We start from the raw sequence: 25,593 nt of genomic DNA, 5'->3' as shown, positions 1-25,593 counted from the left end.
GTAACTTTACTGCTGATGTGGCTCTGACGTCACGTGCGCGCTCCTATAGTATTTTCCTGACGTGCATGTTGAGATCGGAATTGGAAAACGATTTACTTCATCATCATGATCACACTGACTCCGTGTGATATCACAGCTTTTAATACATAGCAGTATGTTAGCAGCACTTCTATAATATGACAAACCTATGTGCTAGATTGGACTTTTAAAACCTGCTATATAATGTGCCTTACGATGTTTGTAAAATATATATATATATATATATAGATAGATATATATATATATAGATATATATATAGATATAATCATCTGAGCATAACATATGACTTTTTTTGACACATTGTTCCTTTGGAAGACAACATGGTTAAGTAAACACGTGTACATTAACACCAGGCAGCAAAAGGATGTAAAGACAAGTCAGCAGTACGGGATAAATAATAAGCATTGTCTGATGAAAGCAGCTCTGGGCAGATGTACTATGTAAATATTTACTATGGCAGATAAATAGACGGTTTTTAGGTTTGCCCACTAGAGGTCCATTAAATAAAAATGTCAAATAAACTTTATAGACAAAGTGTTTGGCACATAGGTTAGCCAGGACGCTTGTTATGACGTCAAGGAATGGCCATATTTTTCATTGGCAATATTTATAAATGTTAGCAACGGCCATAAGAATTCATACATATATTAATGCAACTAGCGTGTAAATCCTAAATGTATGTTCATCCTTTGTGCATAATTGTAATAGTTTGTTAGTCTGTATTTACGCAGCGTTTGCCCAATAGTAAGATGGCTGCTTACCTTTGTAACTGATGACGTCGTTACCTTGCTCCCTTCCTTGATAATTTTTACATGCTGCCTGAGAAGTAAAGTTCGATATGGCTGAAGAGGAACTACGTAAATCAGAGGTTACAACATCAAGAGAGCTCTTAGGCGTCGGAGAATCTGGAGGTAATAAGGCAAATTTATTATAGGTAAAATAGGCAATAGACTACTAAAGCAATTGTATATATAGGGACATTGTGCAAATAATTATGGAGGTTTTTTAGGTATTATATTTATAGTGAATCTAACAATAAGCGTAACTGTATTGCTTACTGGTTGTCGGGGCAACACTCACAAAAAAGTTGGTTTAATCAGCGAATGGATATCCATTTTGAAAAAAAGTTTTAAATGAAACCAAGGCCACAGATGTTTAAATGATGTATGTGTTTGCCATTATCACCTACGAGATGAATAGGGGCAGTGCATTCATGGGGTTCCTGAGGGATCTTATCCCCAAGTTAAGTTCCTAACTTTGACATCATTGTGTTATGCCAAGTCAGAAATATGCTTGGGTAGTAGTCACTAAGTGACACACAACTTATTTTTTTATATTTTTATTTGATTTTATTCAACATTGAAATCCCTATTAGATTTTAAATAATGAAAAAGGATCTTAGCTTCAGGTGGGTGAATATTGAGTAAGGCACATACTGTTAAATCACCCCAAGTCCGCTGCCTAGGAGTTACACTTGACAACAATCTGTCCTTTATACCCCACATCCAATTGATCGCTTCATCCTGTCGCAACCACCTATGCTATATATCAAAAATCTGTCCGTTTCTTAGTGCTGAAACTACTAAACAGCTAATCCACTCCCTGGTAATTTCCCGACTTGACAACTGTAATAACCTACTAACTGGCCTCCCTCTCTCCCGCCTCTCCCCTCTTCAATCCATCCTAAATGCCTCTGCTAGCCTAATCCACCTCTCCCGAAGCTCTGTATCTGCTGCACCTCTCTGTGATTCCCTTCATTGGCTCCTCATTCATAGCAGAAATTCAAAATTCTCACCCTGACCTACAAAGCCCTCACCAACGCAGCCCCCCCCCATCTTTCCTCACTCATCAACAAATATACTCCAGCCTGCCCCCTAAGATCCAACAATGACCTGCTCCTTGCATCTTCTACCATCACCTCCTCCCATGCTAGACTACAGAATTTCTCTCTTGCAGCACTAACCATCTGGAACCCACTTCCTCGAGCTGTCAGACTTTCCCCTAACCTTTCCTCCTTTAAACGCTCCCTAAAGACCTTTTTGTTCAGGGAAGCTTATCTTTTATATCTTATATTTATTATAAATAAAGAATAATAATAATCCTGTTTAAACGTTTCTGTATGTGTCATCAAATACTTTTTTCCTTTTATATTATCCAAAACAGTAATTGGTGCAAACTTCAAGAAGTAATGTATGTCAGCTGGCATATTGTCTTCATAAACATATGAATATTGATTTACAATGCTATCAGAATGAATAGCAACTTGTATTGACAAACCATCCATGTGACCAGTAACTTAAAGGGACAGTCTACACCAGAATTTTTGTTTAAAAATATAGATAATCCCTTTATTACCCATTCCCCAGTTTTGCATAACCAACACAGTTATATTAATATACAGGTGGCCCTCGTTTTACAACGGTTCAATTTACACCGTTTCAGAATAACAACCTTTTTTTCCAGTCATGTGACTGCTATTGAAAAACATTGAGAAGCAGTGCATTTATTAAAATAGCCAGTAGGTGGAGCTGTCCGCTTGTGTTGCAGCAAAACCAAGCAAGCTGAAATTAATCAGTTTAACCAGACCTGAGCTATCGAGCAGATTTCCAAGGAACAAGAGCTTCCTGTCTATAAATCAGTCCAGATTGGAATGCATAGAAAAAATTGTTTGCAGAAAAATGCAAGTGAAGTCTGTGGTGTGTGATTATTTTATTAGGTTTATAATGCTGTTTAGCAAATGTTTTTGTTCATTTAACTTAGTTTAATTATATATTCTGTGTTGTGTGATTATTTTATTAGGTTTATAATGCTGTTTAGCATTTAAAGTCTTCATTTCAAAGCTTTAAAAATAATGTATTAGGTGTTGCTTATGACAATTTTGAGAGGGGCCTGGAACCTATCTCCCTCACTTCCCATTGACTTACATTATAAACTGGGTTTCAATTTACAACGGTTTCGATTTACAACCATTCCTTCTGGAACCTAACCCCGGCGTAAACTGAGGGCTACCTGTACTTTTTACCTCTGTGATTACCTTGTGTCTAACCCTCTGCAAACTGCCCTCTTATTTCAGTTATTTTGACAAACATGCATTTTAGCAAATCAGAGCTGGCTGACCTGAACTCCGCGTACGTAAGCACAGTGTCATCTATTTGGCACACACGAACTAACGCCCTCTAGTGGTGAAAAACTATCAAAATGCCCTGAGAGGAGGCGGCCTTCAAGGGCTTAGAAATTAGCATATGAACCTCCTGGGTTTAGCTTTCAACTAAGAATACCAAGCTAACAAAGCAAAATTGGTGATAAAAGTACATTTGAAGATAGTTTAAAAATACATTCTCTATTTGAATCATGTTTTTTTTTATTTTGGACTAGATTGTCCCTTTAAAAGAACATAAATGTTTAAAGCATGCTAAGGCTGTACAGTAGTGGATGCAAAGCTGCTAAAAACGCTGCTTTAGTCCATCAGTGCCCTTACTGGGGTGCAGATTTGTAAGTATGCTTTGTACATGGAGCATCTGTGTGTGCATGTGGTGCCAATTATACATTTCTAAGCCTTTTTATTTAACCCCTTAATGACCGAGGACGTATGGCATACGTCGTCGGTTAAACAGAGCACTGGAAGCGATCGATCGAAATAGCTTCCAGCTGCTCTAACAGTATTGCAGGGATGCCTCGATGTCTAGGCATCCTGCAATACTGCTCTAGAGCGCCGGGACCAGATTGATCACTCCCCCACGAGTGATCACTTCTGGTTTTGCTCCACGTGGAGCCCGGCAGTGTTTCAGAGCATCGGAAGCGATCGGACACGCTTCCGATGCTCTACTTGTGTGCTAAGTGCTTCGGTGGGTCGAGGCACTTAGTTAGTAATAAAAGAATATAAAAATTTAAAATATTTATATAATTAATAAAATGAAAAGTCCTATATTGCCCCCCCCCCTCCCTCGCCAGGCATCCAAGATGGGGATGCCCAGTGCATCATGGGGTGTCCCTAGCCTGCCTCATCATAGGGGCAAGCTAGGGTCACCCAATCTGAGCCTCCCACACCAAATAATAATAATAATAATAATAATAAAATACCCCATTTGTCTGATCATGTCAATATTTGTAAATATTGACACTGATCAGTGTGGATCTCCCTCTCTCTCCTCACTTGCGATTTTGTTGGAGAGAGAGAGAGATTTATTTATTTTATTTGTTAAAAAAATTATAGAACCAAAGGCTCTTTTCAGAGCCATTAACCCCTAGCTTGCCAGTGATCACTATAAATCACTGGCAGTAGCATAGATGCACTTTTTTGCTGTCTGTGCATTTTTTTAGGGGTTAATTTTGTTGTTGTAATTTTTTAAAAAAATCCAAAGGCTCTTTTCAGAACCATTTAGTTAATTTAATTTTCAGAGCCATTAACCCCTAGCTTGCCAGTGATTGCTATAAATCACTGGCAATAGCATAGCTGTACTTTTTTGCTAGTTAATTTAGTTAATTAATTTAATTTAGTTAAATTTAAATTTTTTTTAGTAAATTTTTTTCTGTGACAGATACAAAAATGTCACAGATAATATATAGTGCTGAGGAGGCATATGCCATCCTTGCGTCAGAGTCAGATGCCTCTATGTCTAACTCAGACCCCAATTTTGACCCTGCCATATGCTCAGATACATCACTAGATGCAGTCTCAACTGATAGTGATGTATCTGTTCCTGCCAGCCCCCCTGCCAGAAGGAGGCGTGTTGCTGCCATTGCTGCTGAAGAGTGGGTAACGCCTCATCTCCAGAGGCCAGATATCCCACCCTTCACAGCAAATGCTGGTATAAATATAGATGTGGCAGGTTTTAGCCCCCAGCAGTTTCTGGAAGTGTTTCTGGGCGATGATGTATTGGGGAACATTGTCGCCCAAACTAATTTATATGCCCATCAGTTCCGTGCTGCAAAGCCTGGAACATATTTGGAAAAGCAGCAATGGGCCCCCATCAATGTGCCAGAATTCAAAAAATTCTGGCATTGACTATGCTGATGAGCATCATAAAGAAACCCTCCATTCGCTCCTACTAGAGCAGTAGCCCCATCTGCTCTACCCCCATTTTCTCCCAGACTATGTCGAGGAAGAGGTATGAAATGATTCTGCATTTCATGCACTTCAGCGACAACAGCCTGTGCCCCCCTAGGGAGCATCCCCAATTTGACAGGCTGTATAAAATCCGCCCCCTGATTACCCACTTTTCTGCCAGGTTTGCAGAGGCTTATACACCTGGAAGGAATATATGCGTTGATGAATCCCTAATGAAGTATAAGGGAAGGCTGGGATTCAAGCAGTATATTCCTTCCAAGCGCTCCAGATATGGGGTAAAGGTGTACAAGCTCTGTGAGAGCGAGACTGGGTATACTCAGGCCTTCCAGGTGTATGAGGGAAAGGATAGCCACCTTGACCCTCCAGGTTGCCCAGAACATATGGGAACCACTAGCAAGATTGTCTGGGACCTGATATTACCCCTAATGAACAAAGGGTATCACTTGTACTTAGACAATTTTTATACAAGTGTCCTTTTGTTCAAGCTACTGTATTGCTTTGATACAGTAGCTTGCGGTACAATTAAAAAGAGCCGCAAAGGTTTCCCAGGACAACTTGTACGCACCCGGCTACGAAGGGGGGATACCTCAGCTCTGCGCCAAGAGGAGCTGTTGGCACTTAAGTACAGAGACGAGAAGGATGTTTACCTTCTTACCACCATCCACACAGAGAGGACGGTGGCGGTTTCTGTACGTGGCAGAGCTGAGATCATAAGGAAGCCAGTGTGCATCAAGTCTTATAACCGGCATATGGGTGGGGTTGATCTGGCTGATCAGCTGCTGCAGCCCTACCTAATTATGAGGAAGACAAGGGCCTGGTACAAAAAGGTTGCAGTTTACCTAATGCAGATTGCAACCCACAACGCTTTTTTGTTGTTCCAAAAAGCAAACCCCAGAGTTAAAGACTTTTTTACAGTTTCAGTTCCAGATTATTTCGGGGATTTTGTACCATGATGCACCTGCTCCCCGGGCGGTGATGGGAGAGAGCAGAGTTGGGGCTACCCATTTTATTTTTAAAATCCCCCCCCCCCCCCCCTACTGCCGCAAAGCAGAAACCACAAAAAAAAAAAATGCAGAGTCTGTACAAAGAGAACGAAGAGGAGGGACACCATATATCACTGTCCTGATTGCCCTGGACAGCCTGCACTCTGCATTGGGGACTGCTTCAAGCGGTACCATACAATGGTCAATTTTTAAAAAAATAAATACATTTGCTGTTATGTTTTTTGTTTTTTTTTTGGTTATGTTTTTTTGTTTTTTTACTCTTACTGTGCCAGATTTTTACATTTCACTACTCTTTTTTTTCTAAAATTGGGCCTGTTTTTTTTTTTTTTTTTTTTTTTTTTTTTTTTTTATCCAAAACCCCTGTCAAACCTATGCATGGGGGACATAGGTGTTCTCAGGGTGCCTTGCAGAAAACAACCTGAAGTATGTTTCTGTAATAGCTTACAACAGTCTCTCCTGAATCATAGTCAAAAAGCAATGTGTCTGTAAAAATGAAAATTGAAAAATTACCACCATACACTTTCTCCATTTTTTTTTTTTGGGCTAAAACGGTTGCTTCAAAGGCATCAAAGCACACCATATACAATACATTGGGGTGTCAACATTTAAAAAATATACACTTTCATGGCAATAAATAAAAGTGGGGTATGCGATAGGCCCCAAACAAAAGATGGGCCTATCAGAAGAAATACTCTAGTTTTTAAAATCGCAAGTCATAAAATTGTAACATAACCTTCCCAAAATCATGGCAAACCTATGCATGGGGGGCATAGGTGTACTCAGGGTGCCTTGCAGAAAACAACCTGAAGTATTCTTTTGCAATAACTTACAACAGTCTCTCCTAAATCATAGTCAAAAAGCAATGTGTCTGTAAAAATGAAAATTGAAAAATTACCACCATACACTTTCTCCAATTTTTTGGGATAAAACAGTTGCATCAAAGGCATCAATACACTCCATATATAATAACTTGGGGTGTCAACTTTTCAAATATATGCACATTCATAGAAAACAAATAAATTGGGTATGTTAAAAGACCCCCAAAAAAAGACGATAGGCAAAGAAAATATGTTAAATGTGAAAAAAAATCACAAACGCATGTCAGACATTTGGCATTGCACCCCCCAAACAAGTCACCAAACCTATGCATAGGTGGTATCACTGAACTCAGGAGATGGTTTTTGACCACATATTGGTGTCTTCTTTGGTAGTAACACATAACAGGAGCTGTGAATCCATGTCTAAAGTACAATGTATGTTAAAAATAACACAAAAAAATGAATGCCCAATAGTATGACAAAGACTGGTGGTTGAATTAGTGCATGGAAAGTGTTAAAATACCAGCATTTGAAATACCCTAGGATGTCTACTTTTCAAAAATATATGGTTTGATGGGGGTAAATTACATTGGCCGGCTTCAGAAATGTCTTAAATAGGACATGGGTGCAGGGGATGTGAAAATTCAAAGTTGAAAAACTGGAATGTGCTTCCTAAAAATAAGGCCTTTTAGCCCCCGACACACCTATACATGGGAGAACCCGACACACCTATACATGGGTGGTATCACTGTACTCAGGAGATGTTGTTGAACACATATTGAGGTGTTTTTTGGCAGTTACACATAACAGGAACTGAGAGTCCATGCCTAAAGTTCAATTTGTGTGAAAAATAACACAAAATGACTACCCAAAAGTTTGACAAAGACTGGTGGTTGAATTAATGCATGGAAAGTGTTAAAATACCAGCATTTGAAATACCCTAGGGGGTCTACTTCTCAAAAATATATGATTTTATAGGAGTAAATTACATTGGCCAGCTTCAGAAATGTCCCTAATAGGACATAGGTGCATGATGACAGATGTGAAAATTCCAAGGAGATGCTGCTGAAGACATATTAGGGTGTTATTTGGCAGTAACCCTTAACATTATCAGTAAATGTATTCTTAAATTGCTATTTTGTCAAAAAATCTAATTTTTTTTTTTTTCCAAACTTTGGCATAGATTGGTGGTAAAATGGTTGCATGAAAAAAGTCAAAATACCCCAAGTTTAATACCTTAGGTTGTCTTCTTTTAAAACATATATACATTTGAAGGGTTATTCAGGGATTCCTGACAGATATTGGTGTTACAATGTAACTATCGCCAATTTTGAAAAAAAATGGTTTTGAAATAGCAAAGTGCTACTTGTACTTGCAAAGAACATGTAAACATTGGGTGTTTCTAAACTCAAGACATTTAGAAACTGTTAAAGGGACACTGAACCCACATTTTTTATTTCGTGATTCAGATATAGTATGACATTTTAAGCAACTTTCTAATTTACTCCTATTATCAAATTTTCTTCATTCTCTTGGTATCTTTATTTGAAATGCAAGAATGTAAGTTTAGATGCTGGCCCATTTTTGGTGAACAACCTGGGTTGTCCTTGCCGATTGGTGGATAAATTTATCCACCAATAAAAAAGTGCTGTCCGGAGTTCTGAATAAAAAAAAAAGCTTAGATGTCTTCTTTTTCGAATAAAGAAAGCAAGAGAACGAATAAAAATTGATAATAGGAGTAAATTAGAAAGTTGCTTAAAATTGCATGCTCTATCTGAATCGCAAAAGAAAAAAATTGGGTTCAGTGTCCCTTTAAGCATTGGTATTTTATGGTGGTTGTAGATGTGTAAGAGATTTTGGGGCTCAAAGTTAGAAAGTGCGTTGTTGTTTTTTTTTTATAGTAAATTATAAGATATGATGAAAATAATGGTATCTTTAGAAAGTCCATTTAATGGCGAGAAAAATGGTATATAATTTGTGTGGGTACAGTAAATGAGTAAGAGGAAAATTACAGTTAAACACAAACATCACAGAAATGCAAAAATAGCCTTGGTCCCAGATGGTCAACAAATTGAAAAGTGGTCTGGTCACTTAGGGGTTAAATGAATATGTGCTCCTTTGGTTAAAAAAATATATAAAAATATGATAAATCAAAGTAAACCTAAAAAGAAACTGGTTGGCATTTCAGAAGTTTTGACATCAGGGTAGATAAAGACTTCCTGCAGAGGCTGCCTCCTTATAGGGCTGTGACAGGAAGTAATGAACACTGCACATATTGCAATGGTTTCTAGTGAGTATGCGACACTGCTTAGTGCTTTTTTAATTACAACAGTGAAACAGGCTGTTTAACATCCCTTTTAAAGGTCCATTCTAGTCAAAATAATTACTTGTTCTAATAGGTTTAGAGTATAATTTTAGGACTATCCACCCTAGACTGTGTGTTTAACCCACATAAAGGGGTTAGGCACACAGTAGAAATACCACTGTGAACTCACGGAGCACTGCTGACCCAGTCAGCAGCACTGGTTTCACATCCGAGTCATGCGACTAGCACTGCTGATTGCAGTTTTATACTGAGGAGAACCAAGAGGTTATATAACCTTTGCAAAATACATTTCAACAGTGATTTAACAAAAATTAAATCGGTTTTAAAGAAAAAAAAAGTGAAATGTCTGGTGGCTGAAGACACAAATTAAGCTCTGACCTGTAACATGTGTGAGTTGAAAAGAAGGCAGAACATACCAATGAATGTGCTGGGACAGCACACAGGTCTTCCCCACCATAGAGTCCCTAATTAACAGCAACATTTAGTGAGTGGTTTACCTGTGTGCAGGTTGTAAGATTGATACTATGGGTCCTGTGTTATAGAGAATGGTAATTGTCCTGTAGTTAGGGTGATCAAGCAGTAAGTTATTGACGCATGACATTGCATTGATTAAACACCTGTGTTCTGTTTAAACAAGGAGTAACATTTCTCTTCTATATACATCCAGAAATGCTGTCTTCAACATTTTAAACATAGATATTTTGGCACATTAAAGTACTTTCGTTTTTCAGATTAATAGGTACCAATTTTTAAATAGTCTCCTGTTTCTACAAGGTTGACATAGGTGTGTGTGTGTCCTAATTTGTTTTAATTTATTTGTTATACCAGCAGCACAAAAATTACTTTAGGTTTATATTTGTATATGAATAGCCATTTTTGTTCTTTGACAACACAACCTATAAGAATGGGCTGAGCTTGCAGAGATATCAGACCTCCTTATTTTATCATTTTCTGTACACAATAATGCTTACTTAACTAAAGCCTAATACTTGGAGAGAACAATTGAAAATTGGCATTTTATTGCCTATTTCTCTAACCTCCCAACTGGAGTGTAATTTCTTTTGATGGCTATGTTTACACAGCTTTTCTATAACCAATACTTAAGTATTGAAATGCTCAATAAAGGCGAGGCTACCACAAGCAACAGCAGCTATTTCAAATGCCAAAATATAGGTAAATTATCTATTTGATACATTGCCGCAGGTACAATTGATAATTGGGAAGCTTAAAGGGAAGAAGATTTTACAGTACACTGTCCCTTTAAAACAATAAAAAGAACAGTATGATACTGACATTGGCGACATTGTTAAGTCCCTGATTTGTAAGTATTCTTCATGCTTTGTGTATACCTACCAATTCGTGCACATGCAAGGGGAGTGGGTTAAGTTATTTAAAAAAAAAAAAAAAAACTAAAGCAGTCTGTTTTTGTCACTCTATACATTTGTAGATAACCAAGTAGAGTCCCAGGATATTATTGATTTCTATGGAATCAATTTCTTAGAGGTGTAGCCTACTTTTAATACACACTCTTTGGTCCCTGTTTTGGTTTATCTCCCAAAGTGCACGTTTGTACATAGAGAATCAAGTACATTTCAAAGCAGAACTGCCCATGTCTTAATGTGATATACATTTTTTGTGAATCTGACTGTGCAATATACTGGTTCATGTATTAAATATAAAGTAATCTGAGCATGCTCATTCAAACTCGGTGTTTGACCTGTTTTTGATTTGGATTGTTCTAGTTCTTCTGCCCTTAACATGTTTATCAATATTACAGAAAATCTTGATGGCAAATAATGAAATGATCAGATTTGTAAATAAAAAATGATGCTTATAAGTTTTGTGTAAACTATTAAAACATGTTCGGTTGTACTTTTTTTAGGACTTTACAATAAGTTACTGATACATTCAAAGCATAAAGGAAAAAATGGAACAACCTCGCCAATAACCCGAATGCCTAGAAGTAGTAGTAAGTAGCTTTCTTTTCCTTTTATAGATTATAATTGAACATCGTAGATGTCCATTACAAAGTAGAAGTGTCAGTGTTTCTTTACTCCTTCCGACAAAAATATTTCAAGTTGTTTTGGCAGCTCTAAATGTTTGTACAATGATCTTAGCTCTGTTGTAATGTTGCTAACTCGTAAGTAAAACAAAAAAGAACAATTTGTAGTTGCTGAGAATTTACTCCTTAGTTAAATAATGTCAGAAAAGGAAGGTTAAAGGGACATAACATTTAAGTAGAAAATCCCATAACATTTTTATTATGTATAGCAAAATACTCTTCAATATACTTTTATTATTTAATTGGCCCGTTTTTTTACTCTAGCTTCTTTTTTTAGGGGGGTTTGTGAGATCCCCAGCATACTATTATTATTCTTTATTTATAAAGCGCCGACAGATTCCGCAGCGCTGCCCATGGGTACAAGGATAACCGTACAATGGAGAAACAATACGATAAGACAAATACAGGGGAAATTGAGGGCCCTATTCCCGTGGGAACTTACAACTTAGTACTACTAACTGTAAGATTTCTTTAGAGGGACACTCAATCAAAATGAAACTTTCATTATTCAGAAAGAGCAGCAAAAACAGAAGAGATCAGCTAATGAATACTTGAGTTTTTTTCAAAGGACGTGTTACTGAACTGTACAGTAATGCAATTTTGGTAACAAAATAAACCTTTACTTTTAAAATATTTATTTTTCAATCCAGTGTTTATTTACTGGTGCCAGCTCTCACTTTCATACTTCTAGGTTAACAGCAAAAATTAAAAATTAGTTAAAAGGACAGTCAAGTCAAAATTAAACTTTCATGATTCAAACAGGGCATTCAATTTTAAACACATTTCCAATTTACTTTTATTATCAAATTTGCTTTGTTCTCATGTTATTTGTTGATAGCTAAACTTAGGTTCATATTCTAATTTCTAAGCCCTTGAAAGCCACCTCTTATCTCAGTGTATTTTGACAGTTTTTAAAGCGGAACTTTGTTCTGATGTAGACAAATAAGTGTTAAGATACACGTTCTTTACTCTAAATTATTGTATATACTTAATTAGAAAGTGCATATAAAACATATGTAAATGCTACACCAACACTTTTTTAACTCCTAGACAATGATAGAAATTAACATAGTCTTCTTTGTTTCAGTCCTTGACAGGGTGCAAAACTTTCTGCCTCAAATGGCACAGGCCAATGAAAGCCTCGGCAAGGAAATGGAGAACAATCCAGCCAGATTTTTTGATATAGAAAATGTTGGTGAGAACGAAGAGAAGATAATTGAAATGGTAAGAGTGATGTGGGAAATAAAAGCTGGGGTTAAAATCAAATTTGTGGACTTAACTTTTTTTATTATTATTATTTTTTAAATATAAAAAAAAAAAAAACCTATTCTGAATGAAAATACTTCTTCATGCTTGTGGGGAGTTTTACTTTCTATTTAGGCATGTGCAAAAATTGATTATTAGACATTCATTATAGAAACTAATGCAGAATATTCGGCTATTTTCAACTCTTGGTTTATTGGTGTAAAACTGTAACTTACATAATCTGGTTATGACATTTATTTCTATAACAAATGGCAAATAATACATTTTTGCTCGTGCCTACTTTCTACCACTAGACTTGTGCAAGTTGCCAGTAAGCAATATATCGTTAGTGATTATTTATGCACGAATAGCAATCTCAGTTTAACAGTTTTAACTTGGAGACAGTTGTTGTTTTTTTCTGTTTTTACCTTCATATCATCCCCTTAAGCCTATAGGACATAACTACGTTGCAGGGTACTTTGCCTAGTGTACCCTGTTGACGTAGTAGCTATGTCCTACTTTCTGCCTCATGCTGTAGTACTGGCTGTTGGCTATAACAGCTAAGACCACAACCAGTAGGCATCTCCCTTCATATGGTAAAGAAGCGCTTATTGTGCTCCCATTACCATATGAAGGTAGAATGACGGATCGTTACAGACGGTGACACGGTCTGTGTCACTGTCTAACTATTTCCGTTGGCGCGGTGGGTGGGAGGCCCAGTGAAGAAGGGGGGAGGGAGTGGCCCTAGACTACAGAAAAAACAATTGAAGAGGGAGGGATGGGACTCTGAACTACGTAATAGTGAGGGAGGGGGGCTCTCTGTGACAGTCGATGAGGGAAAGGGGGGACCTCTACACTACAGAAAAAAATAGTAATTATAAATAGAATTTTTTTTTCAAAAACTGCCAGTACATAAGATGGCAGTGACCAGTGAGGGTGGGATAAGAGCTATTTGGGAGGGATCAGGGGGTGGGGGGTGTCAGATGGGAGGGTTATTTATACACTACAGCTAAAGTTAAAGGGACACTGAACCCAATTTTTTTCTTTTGTGATTCAGATAGAGCATGAAATTTTAAGCAACTTTCTAATTTACTCCTGTTATCAAATGTTCTTTATTCTCTTGGTATCTTTATTTGAAATGCAAGAATGTAAGTTTAAATGCCGGCCCATTTTTAGTGAACAACCTAGGTTGTCCTTGCTGATTGGTGGATAAATTAATCCACCAATCAAAAACTGCTGTCCAGAGTTCTGAACCAAGAAAAAAGCTTAGATGGCTTCTTTTTATATAAAGATAGCAAGAGAACGAAGAAAACATGATAATAGGAGTAAATTAGAAAGTTGCTTAAAATTGCCTGCTCTATCTGAATCACGAAAGAAAATTTTTGGGTTCAGTGTCCCTTTAACCTTACAAGCTACCTGATTAGCTTCTGCACTGCTGGAAATTTTAGAAGTGTGGTGCACAGCTGCAATTAGAGACGTTCTAATTGCCAAAAACAAATGTCATGATTGAACCAAAAGTTTGTGGAAAAAGTTGATTGTTTTTAATGATTGCATTTGGCTGCAAAACGGTGGCATGAAATAAACCAAAATGGGCCAAGAGCAATACCTTTGGTTGTCTACTAAAAAAAAAATAGTTTTGATATATGTTAAAAAAAAAAAAAGCTCTATTTCTGTTTAAATGGAGTGATGGCAAAAATGCTATAAATTCTCTGGTCTTTGGGCAAGTTTTTTTCTCTGAAATTCCTGGTCCTTAAGGGGTTAACACTTACCACATATTTTCTCCTTAAAGGGACAGTCTAGGCCAAAATAAACTTTCATGATTCAGATAGAGCATGTAATTTTAAACAATTTTTCAATTTACTTTTATCACCAATTTTGCTTTGTTCTCTTGGTATTCTTAGTTGAAAGCTTAACCTAGGAGGTTCATATGCTAATTTCTTAGACCTTTAAGGCCACTTTTTTCAGAATGCATTTTAACAGTTTTTCACCACTAGAGGGTGTTAGTTCACGTATTTCATATAGGTAACACTGTGCTCGTGCATGTGAAGTTATCTGGGAGCAGGCACTGATTGGCTAGACTGCAAGTCTGTCAAAAGAACTGAAATAAAGGGGCAGTTTGCAGAGGCTTATACTGGTGTAGACTGTCCCTTTAATAGCTGCATGCCTCAGGGTGTGCAGCCTTTTTTAAAGAAACTTCAGACAGGTAACAGCCAGATAGCATACTGCAGCCCTTAAGGAATAAAGCAAAACAAGAGTGTGCAATCTGTGACGCTGTGAGTACGTGCTTGCAGGATTTTTTGTTTGTTTGTTTTTTAGCAAGACTTCAATATTTTAACGGCTTATCTTCCATATGTTTGATACTTTTGTCTATTAAAGCAATATTTATGTCAGTTTATTTATGCATTAGAAAGTCTTAATCCTATAAGAATATAAAAACTGTCAAAATACACACCCCTTGAAAAGCCTCCTAAATGTTGTTTATCTTCTGTAACTATGGCCAAAAAAAGTTCCTGCATATTTCAACTAGCCATTCAACAGCATGTTAATGCATCAGGAATCTGCAATCTAACGGAAACACTACAGTTTTCAGAGTTTAATTACCGGCAAAATAGTGAAAGATCCAGGGTGCTAGTGTAATTAAATATAGCTGAACACAAAACTGGCACTCGCTGGTCTTTCCAAAAAAAAAATATTTTACTGTGAAAGTAGTAACGTTTCGGGGACAAAGTATCCCCTTCCTCAGACGAGGTCTAGTAAAATAATTTATTTTATTTATTTTTTTTGGAAAGACCGAGTGCCATTTTTGTGTTCAGATAAATATACATATGTATATACAGAGAGAAGCACACTCACAGGAATGAACAGCCGGCTCAATACTAATGTTAGCCTGTTCTATGGCGATTTTACCATCTGGGTGCAGCTTCTTTTAGCCCAGTAATGCTTTACACAGAGTAGAACTTTCCTGTAGTATATCAGTCTGATCACGCCTATTACAGTCAGTCCAGCGCCAAAATACCAGGCAATTCACTCTGAACAAGGAACATAGCAACCCCAGACGATCGTTTCGGCCTTCATTGGGCCTCGTCAGTGAGGTGTAGCCATATTCCTCTAAGCACACTGAGGAAGGAGTCCACGTCTGGATTCTCCTTTTTCCTATAGGGAGACTAAATACACACAGAGAAGCACACTCACATGAATGAACAACCGGCTCAATACTATTGTTAGCCTGTTCTATGGCGATTTACCACCTGGGTGCAGCTTCTTTTTGTATGTTTAAAAGTTTAAATGGAAATATTATATCCAATGGGATTGGTATTCAATATGATCGCTATTGGGTCTGAGGAGGTGTATGCTTTTAACTATGAGAGAGGCAAATTTCCATGTAAATGGTTATATGTAAAGTATTTGTAGTATATTTGAAATTTAAGTAGAGCATAGTAAATATGTCCCTTAAGAGCCAACAGGTATATTGTAGAAAGTTGGTTGGGCCACATTGGGTTTAAATAGGCTGTCTTGAGTTTAGGAGATTACAGCCCTGACGAAGCCCCAGCATGAGATTGCCTGAGGGGTGAAACACATATGTTGTCGGCAAATGCTTTTTTTGTTATGTTCTACAAACAGACGCAGTCTGGACATTTTAATGCATTATCTATGCTGCACTTGACATCCATGAGTTATCGGTACAGAGTTTGTGATCCTAAGTTTGCTCCGGTATCTGAAATACACAGCTGTGTTTGGAGTTTGTTGAATATCGCTTTAAAAAGTGTCTGGGGGTAAGGAGACGGCCGCTCTTTCCCTGAAACCACCCCTTAAAATAGCGATACGTTACAGGTTTTACTAATACTATACCTGTGTTATCAAAGTGAACCCAGTGATGTCAGAGGAGCAGGAGTGCTTAACACACAATGATGCTACTCGTTTGTACATGAGCTCTCGCAAAAGGGAGTCCCAGGAGGGGAATGTAAGCCGCTTCTCACACAGGATCACGTAAGCACAATTGCTTGTTGGCATTGATTTTGCATTTCTTCATTAGTGACTAACTTTTCAGTCCGGTCTGACCTAGAGTGCAATATATGGTTATACTCTGATCTGCACATGTAGTGCCTTCTATCTATGCTTTATATCCATTGCAGCACACTGAAAATCCCAGCTGTGGGTCAGCTGTTACACCCGATAATTCTACTGCCTGCACCTACTAGCACATTGGTGTGCTCTATTAATATGTGAGTACCCATTTGGCCTATATTCTATCGAGTTCATATTTGTGTTTGATGATCCTGCACATGAGGGGCCCCTCTGTTCTTCTTTATATGTCTAACAGCTAGGAGCAAGATGAGATCCGGAGTGAGCAAGTAATGCTAAAATAGAGCAAGTCACCCCATTTTTTTCAGCAAGGCATAAAGACGCCAAAACGTATGCTGTAGGATCTAAGCCCAAACGAGATGCTAAAGTAGTGTTAGCTGAGACGGTGACAAGGAAGCGGCTTTTACCAGTAATTGCCTAAAAAGATTTCTTCAGCTTATAACTTTGTATTCATAGTGTTTAGTGTCGATTAAAGTCCTAGGCACATTTTCTGGACTCCATCTTGAAAGTCAGCATTTACCTCTGGCCAGAGACGTTTTTTTACCTATGTGTTTTATTCAAAGTGTTTTTCAGATGCGTCTGACTTATGTTTTATTTATTTATTCATTTATTTAATAGATATTTTTAGTGAAGTAGTACTAGAGTACTGAATTTTTTACATGTTGAATATAGTCATTTGAGGAAATAATTTTACTATTGGATGAATTTTAGTTTTTATGTTCGTTAAAAATTAACACTATAAAATGCATTTTATCTAGTGATTCTCTATTCATCTAAGAGTTGTCTTTTTATAGAGAGTGGGAGTGTCGATAATCGGAGGAGAAATGCTGCTGATGCAATCAGAACCCGTCAAAATAATGTGTAGTATCCAAAGAAAGCAGAGCGCACTGTAGCGCAATAAGACTCCTCAATTGATAAAAGCACACATTTATTAGAATAGAGTAAAAGCACACTGTTAAAAACAAACACAATGAAAGCGGTCAAGACCTCACGCATATATATATATTAATTAAAATTATGGTGGAGATAAAAAATTGAGATTAAAATCCTCCATGCCTCAAAATTAAATCAATACAAATATTTGCATAGGAAATTAGCACATCTAGGCAAGATTCCCCGCTTACTTATATGTATGTATGTGTCTGTCTGATCAGGGTGGATAAAAAAAATCATTATTTGAATCTGTGGGGGTTTTTTTTTTTTTTTTTTTTTTTTTTTTTCTAAATGGGATTTTTTTTTTAATAAAATGTCTTTTGAGGAAAATCAATCTAAAAGTTTCTGTTTTATATACATTTAAAACTAAAGGTTATTCAATCCTGAAATATAGATTTATTTATTTTTAAATTATATAGCAAGATGCTGTATATTCATGGCTATAATGTTTGCTTTTTTGGTAAATTAATTCCATTAATCCTCTCAGATTATTTTGGACATTTTTAGTATCTTTAAGTTTTTTATAGTTCTCAAAACTAAATTTGTGTCTGCAGAAATAAAATGCTCCTTCACAGAAAAAAATGTTATAAAAAGAACATACAGAGTTGAGAAATAGACCTTAAAGGGCCAAAATGAAAGATAACTTTTGGGTTTCAAATAGAGCATTCCATTTTCAGATTTGCTTCTATTCTCAAATTTGCTTCATTTTCTTGGTATCCTCCATTGAAGGAGAGCAATGCTGTACTGGGACCTAGCTAAACACATTGAGTGAGATGGTGACAAGCAGCTAGCTCACAGTATTGCATTGCTTTTCAACAATGATATCAAGAGAACGAAACATTTAATTTTGATTTTACTGTCCTTTCAATACCATTGCTTCCCTGCTTCTGTATACAGAATCAGCCCATACTAAGTTTCAAGAAGCTCACATAATATAGAAGATTGTTTGTTTGGAGTGGAATAGATCTGCACAAAGACCTAAGAGTAAGGTGGGAGGGGCAAGCATTAAAACGAAATATGTTGTTGTTTTAGTTAAATAAAACAAAGCCATTTAAATTATTAACCCTTTTTATGCCATGGCTACATTGTCTGCATTGGAACAAGTTCTGATGTAAACAAATTGAAATCACGTAATAATTCATGCAATCTTGTGATTTCACTGATGGGATCGGGTCAGGGGGGAGTGCTTATGACGCTAGGCACATAGTTGGTTATTATAAAAATGAAAAACCTGATTTAATAAATTTTAAATAGTTCTTACTGACTAGTGATTTAAATCTGTTTTGTTTTTGTTTTTTAAATTAATCCATAGATCTTTATATCACTGTTAACAAAAGATAATGTAGTCACTGTGGGATCAGTAAGCTTTCATGGTACACTAACTTGCAACACATTGTTATTTCTATGTAAATTTTCCTGTGAACTAATATTTGTTGTGCATCTGCCCACAGAATGTTGCATTGGTTGAACTGAGCGGTTCTGATTCCAGTGAAGATGAGACAGAGACCAGTTCAGAAGAAAGTTCAGAAAGTGAAGAGGAAGTTACTGAAGACAACCTCAAACTAAGGCATAAAGTAAAGAAAGGCAAAATCGAAGTCTTGGACAATTAAGTTAGGATCAACCTGACAATCAAGGTTGATTTGTGTGTTTCCTAAACAGAGCTCTGCATATTGATCCTGTGTGTTGCAAATTTGTTTTACTGTTATTCACCTGAGGAAATCCCTCTAGAAAGTCTCCTATTGATAAATAAAAGGTTATTTATCCAATGGTAGCAATGAAAAATCTTTTGTTGCTGTAACGTTGTCCAGTCAATGAACAATCCATCATTGGGTTGCTGGATTTCTTCAGTAAGTTTGTACAGTGATTGGGAAGCACTGGAGGCTGTGGATCTGTTAAGTTTTCTTGACTCTTTGTATGGATGTCACTATAGGCAAAAGCACTCCTGATGCAGAGTAGTGGGTTCAGTTTCTATATTTCCTGTAATGCTTTTGTTCCCATGAATACAGCGAACACCACAGATAATGAAGTAGGCTGAAACCATTTCAATTCCTCATGTATGTTTTATACAAGTCTATTCAAATCATGGAAGCCCCGGTTTTCTATAATGTTACTTTTAAACCCCTATCGTGTGTGTGTGTATATACACACATACATACAATTTATTTTATATATGTATATGTTTCTGGTATCTAAGAGATATTTGAGGTAGCGCGGTTACTTCTCAAGACAATTTTTGCTTTGAATAAATCCGGTCTAGTGTTTATGTACGGTTTTAAAGGTATATGAAACAATGCTCCTTTTAGTAGAAAAAGCATTTTGTTAAAGTAAACTTAAAGAAACTGATTTACAAACAACTTCACTTGCTTTCTTTGCATTTCAAAGCAACCCAAATATACACCCTTTGAAAGCAATTTAAACGAGTCCCTGCTCTGATTATGCAATGTATAGCATGTAGCTTTAAATGGGGGTTTGTGTTGGTTGAGACTTATCTATGGTTAGGCTTAACAACCTGCTAAGGACTTGCAAAACACATGTTTACAAAACTTATTGTACTATAGTTTAGACAAAGCCCTAACTTTGCTTTATAGTGCAATTTTCTTTTTAAAAAAAGTTTATCAAATCTAGGTCAGTTTTCCTCCTGAGAGTGTGTAGTTCATCTTTACTTAGGATAAATGCTGTAAATGGTAGCAATAAAATCTTATGATGTCCATAATTCTAGCTGTCTTAACTTGCCTTGTGCCACTAACAGGGCTCTTTAGTAGCTTTCTGCATGTTGAAACCTAAAATATTTTTTGTTTTTTTTTGCATGTCCCTTTTTAAGCTATATTTTTTTAAGGTCTTACCATTTCAGAATTGAAATGTATGTATACTTTTTATAAAAGTACACTATGTAAGATTACTTTATCATATTGTACAGAATCAATGGTATAAACAGGTACAAATATATACGTTTAAAAACAAGGCACAGTTAAATAAGTATAAAATGCTAATGGTGAGTTTGTGTTTGTTTTTTGTTTTTTCCAAAAGAGAAAATATTTCACAGTAATCTTTGTACCACAGTAACATAGAATGTGAATAAACCATTTTAAAAATGTACTTGCCTTTTTAATCATATTTACATACCTTTTTAGCACTAGAATAATTAAGGGTTATTTGTATATATAATGTACAGTATTCTCATTCATAGTTTTCCTTATTATTATTATTTTCTTTTATTGATTTTATATTTTCTTTCAATCCATGCTCTGAATTTAATTCTTCAACTTGATTTTGAGTGTGTGGAGAAATACCTTCCTTGTGTTATGTGAAATATTCACGATTGCTGCGAAAAATAATCTTCCAATGACACTTCCCAAAGCATAGACAGCCCTAGTGTTAGTCTAAATAGGTGACCAATTAAGGCCTTGCAGAGAGGCATAGAACAAAATGTGATTTGTTTTCTCTTTCTGCCTCTGGTATGTTAGTTTTTTGGTTTGTATAATGGCCCTGCCCATCAGCTTTCTCCTGGCACAGCTGGATATTCTAACCCTCACATAATCTTACACAACTGCAAGTTTTCTGGCTGTCAGGTGCAGACTTCCCTCCACCTTCTGCCTGCCCCTGTGCGGTGCTGTCAGCTTCAGCATACTCGGGAGGCAGAGGAGACGCAAGAAGCAACAATAAACAAACATTCTCTTCCTTCTCTATTGCTCTCGCTTTCTCTCTTTTTTTTTTTTTTTTTTTTTTTCTCTCTCTTTTTCTCTCCTACTAACTTCACTTTCTTCCCTCTCCTTTGTCTTAATAATTCTCCTTTCTTCACTTTCTTCTCTTTTCAATCTTTCCCCCCCTTCTCTCGCTTTTATCTCCCTCGCACCTTTCTCCCACTCTCCCCCCTCCATTCTAATTTCTGCACTCTGTCTTCTCTAGTTGTCCCCTCTAACACTTTATTTTCCGTGCTATATATCTCATCTTTGTCTCCCCCTCTCTATCTTCTCTTTCCCTTAGATAACCATTATCTTCAATTTCTTTCCATTGTTTCTTGTCTCTCCTTCACACTTTTTTTTTTTTTTTTCTCCACTTTTTTTTTTTTTCTTCTATTAGTCCTAATTTCTCTCTTTCTTTCTCTTTTTTTTTTCTCTTTCTCTTCTCTCTTTTTTTCTCTTTCTCTTCTCTTTTTTCTCTTTCTTTTTTTCCTCTTTCTCTTCTCCTTCTCCCTGACTTCTATGCTGCCTACTGCAACTGCTTACACAATTAACCCAGCGGGAGGCATAGAAGTCAGTTAGCAATTTTTGGAAAACTACAGTTCCTGAAGTTCACATTACTGAGCCTTGTACTCATTGCATGTGTGACAAGCTGCAGCGTGCGGCACAAACTACTGGGGAACAGAAACTTCGCTATTGGACCATAAACACATGCGTGCACGAGTATGCAGCAGTTAAATTACGATATTACTCTGGGGAATGGAAACTCCAGACATTGCAACAAGCTTTACATGTAGGGCAAGAGAAGAAGTCTCTTGGCTTCTTTCCATATATATCAGTAGCTCAGTTTCTCATGTTAGACTGGGTTACACTTTGTGCCAGTATAAATTGCATGTTTTCCTTTAAATGAATTGGGGTACTTGTATTAGCTTTTCCCCAATAATGTCATAATTTTTCAAAAGAGACCAGTGCTTTTTAAATATCCCCTCTATTATATGTCTATTCTCTCTGTAGTCAGTGGAACATTAGCCTCATCATTTCCTGAAATATATTTATTTTTATTATATCGGTATATGTATATAATGAACAAGCGTTTATTTTAAGAAACAGATTTTTAGAGAGAGGATATGACGAAGCTATTATAAATAAAAATATTGAAGAGGTTGGGAAAATTGACTGAAAAGATCTTTATAAAAACAGTGTTTCTCAAGTACCCCTACAATCCAGGTTTTCATTATAGCTGAACCAGTGCACAGGTGAAGTTACGATTTTGTCTGCATTAGAGGGCACATGGCGCATATTTATTATTTCAACATGCATGTTGCTTGTACTGCGACCCATGCAGGTCTTAGTCAGGATTAGATTACGCCCACGGTGGGCAGGGCCTGTTTTCGCGCGCACTCCGTCGCGCAGTTTTCATCCGGATCGCATAGCAAGTAGAGGCTGGAGGCCTAAGTTGTCTACTATCCTATCGATTAGTCCTTCCACGCTCTATATCCGCTGCAACAAGTTCATTCCGGGGGCAGGTAGGGGACCAATATTTAAATAGTTAATAAGATCATGTTCTAATTGATATATATTGTAATTTTGCATATCTATCAAGTGGATGCAATATTAAGGAGTATTTTGGGCACCTTAAAATAGTTTTTTTCTAGTTTTTGCAGTAAAATAGTTGCGCTTTTAAAATTTAAAGGCGCAGTACAGTTTTTTTTTTGGGGCTTTAATTTGTTTCGCATTTAATTTAATTCAGAGCTCAATATTTAGCAAGGTATGACTATTATCAGTATTGCTAGTCTGTTTACCATGTCGGACACTGAGGAGGAAACTCCTTGCTCTATGTGTTTAGATGCCACTGTGGAACCCCCTCTGACTTTTGTCCCTCGTGTACTGAGAGGGCCTTACAATGTAAAGCACAAATTTTATGTAAGGAAAATGTCTGTAAAGATGATTCTCAGTCTCAAGGGAATCGGGGTATACCGCCAACTTCTCCCCAAGTGTCACAACCTTTAACGCCCACCCAAGCGACGCCTGGTTCTTCAACCGCGTCTAATTCATTTACTCTGCAGGTTATGGCTGCAGTTATGTCAACTACCCTTACAGTGGTATTATCTAAGTTGCCAGTGTTACAGGGTAAACGCAGTAGGACAGAGGTCAATGTGAATGCTGAACACTCTGATGCATTTTTAGCTATTTCCGATGTACCCTCACAGGGATCTGAATTGGGGGTTAGGGAACTTTGTCTGAGGTTACGCACTTCCCGAATCTGAAAGTTCCCCTTCAGATAGGACTCTGACTTCATGTCCTTTAAATTTAAGCTTGAGCACCTCTGTCTTTTACTTAGGGAGGTTTTAAATCATTTCTGACATCACTGGAGGTAAGGGTCATTTCCTACCTCAGGGATAAAACTGTTAAATTGAGGGGTAAACAGAATAATTTTCGTTCCTTTCGGAACTTTAAAGGAGTACCCTCTTCTTCCTCTTCCTCCACAAAACAGGAAGGGAATTTTGCTCAGGCTAAGTCCGTCTGGAGACCCAACCAGGCTTGGAACAAGGATAAACAACACAAGAAGCCTGCTGCTACTACCAAGACAGCATGAAAGGGCTGCCCCCGATCCGGGACCGGATCTAGTAGGGGGCAGACTTTCTCTATTTGCCCAGGCTTGGGCAAGAGATGTTCAGGATCCCTGGGCACTGGATATTATGACCCACGGGTATCAACTGGAATTCAAAAAAATTCTCCCAAGAGGGAGATTTCTTCTTTCACGATTGTCTGTAGACCAGATAAAAAGAGAGGCGTTCTTATGTTGTGTAAAAGACCTCTCTACTATGGGAGTAATTCGTCCCGTTCCAAGACTAGAATAGGGGCGGGGGTTTTACTCAAATCTTTTTGTGGTTCCCAAAAAAGAGGGAACGTTCAGACCCATTTTAGATCTCAAGAATCTAAACAAATTTCTCAGAGTCCCATCTTTCAAGATGGAGACCATTCGATCAATTTTACCAATGATCCAGGAGGGTCAATATATGACTACCGTGGACTTGAAGGATGCATACCTTCATATTCCTATCCACAAGGATCATCATCAGTACCTAAGGTTTGCCTTCCTAGACATTTTCAGTTTGTTGCTCTTCCCTTCGGGTTGGCCACAGCACCCAGAATCTTCACAAAGGTTCTAGGGTCCCTTCTGGTGGTTCTCAGGCCGCGGGGCATAGCAGTGGCGCCTTATCTGGACGATATTCTGATTCAGGCGTTGACTTATCTAACAATGTCATACAGACACAGTGTTGTCCTTTCTGAGAACTCACGGATGGAAGGTAAATCTAGAAAACAGTTCACTAATTCCACAGACAAAGGTTCCCTTCTTGGGAACTCTGATAGATTCTATAGCCATGAAGATTTTTCTGATGGAGGTCAGAAAGTCAAAGATTCTAAATACCTGCCGAGCCCTTCAGTCCAATCCTCGGCCATCAGTGGCTCAGTGCATGGAGGTAATTGGATTGATGGTGGCGGCAATGGAGATCATTCCGTTTGCTCGATTTCATCTCAGACCACTGCAACTGTGCATGCTCGGACAATGGAATTGGGATTATGCAAATTTATCTCCTCAGATAAGACCAGGAAACCAGAGTCTCTCTTCTTTGGTGGTTGTAGCCAGATCATCTGTCCCAAGGGACGTGTTTCCGCAGACCCTCGTGTTTGATAGTGACAACGGACGCCAGTCTACTAGGCTGGGGTGCAGTCTGGAATTCCCTGAAGGCTCAGGGTGTATGGACTCAGGTGGAGTCTCTACTTCCAATCAATATTCTGGAATTGAGAGCAATATTCAATGTGCTTCAGGTGTGGCCTCAGTTGGCTTCGGCCAAATTCATCAGTATCCAATCGGACAACATCACGACTGTGGCTTACATCAATCATCAGGGAGGAACGAGGAGTTCCTTAGCGATGACAGAAGTAGCCAAGATAATTAGATGGGCGGAGGCCCACTCTTGTTATCTGTCAGCAATCTACATCCCAGGAGTGGACAACTGGGAAGCGGACTTTTTAAGACAGGCTTTTCATCCGGGGGAGTGGGAACTCCATCCGGAGGTATTTGCCTCACTGATTCTCCGATGGGGCAGACCGGAATTGGATCTGATGGCATCTCGACAGAATGCCAAGCTCCCAAGATACGGATCCAGGTCGAGGGATCCTCAGGCCGAACTGATGCCTTGGTCATTCAACCTAGCTTATGTGTTTCCACCGTTTCTTCTCCTTCCCCGGGTGATTGCTCGGATCAAACGAGAGAGCTTGAGTAATTCTTATCGCGCCTGAGTGGCCACGCAGGACTTGGTATGCAG

The 25,593-nt window shown here is 37.7% G+C and overlaps 1 protein-coding gene across 1 annotated transcript; it reads left to right on the top strand.

Moving 5' to 3' along the window:
* The first annotated feature begins 824 nt into the window (after positions 1 to 824).
* NOPCHAP1 (NOP protein chaperone 1) lies at positions 825 to 20,675 on the top strand. The gene is made up of 4 exons (XM_053719812.1): positions 825 to 951; positions 11,139 to 11,225; positions 12,406 to 12,542; positions 19,031 to 20,675. Exons 1-4 carry the CDS (start codon positions 879 to 881, stop codon positions 19,187 to 19,189), a joined length of 456 nt encoding a protein of 151 aa, XP_053575787.1. The 5' UTR covers positions 825 to 878; the 3' UTR covers positions 19,190 to 20,675.
* Positions 20,676 to 25,593: the final 4,918 nt, after the last annotated feature.

Source organism: Bombina bombina, chromosome 6 (assembly GCF_027579735.1).
Source record: "Bombina bombina isolate aBomBom1 chromosome 6, aBomBom1.pri, whole genome shotgun sequence".
Taxonomy (NCBI): Eukaryota; Metazoa; Chordata; class Amphibia; order Anura; family Bombinatoridae; genus Bombina; species Bombina bombina.
The sequence above is the reverse complement of the archived record's forward strand: the minus strand, read 5'-3'. Positions and strand labels throughout refer to the sequence as shown.

Coding starts and splice junctions, on each gene's coding strand:
- NOPCHAP1 (XM_053719812.1), top strand. CDS start 879: ATGGCTGAAGAGGAACTACGTAAATCAGAGGTTACAACATCAAGAGAG. Junction 952..11,138: donor AGGCGTCGGAGAATCTGGAG/GTAATAAGGCAA, acceptor TACTTTTTTTAG/GACTTTACAATAAGTTACTG. Junction 12,543..19,030: donor AAGAGAAGATAATTGAAATG/GTAAGAGTGATG, acceptor ATCTGCCCACAG/AATGTTGCATTGGTTGAACT.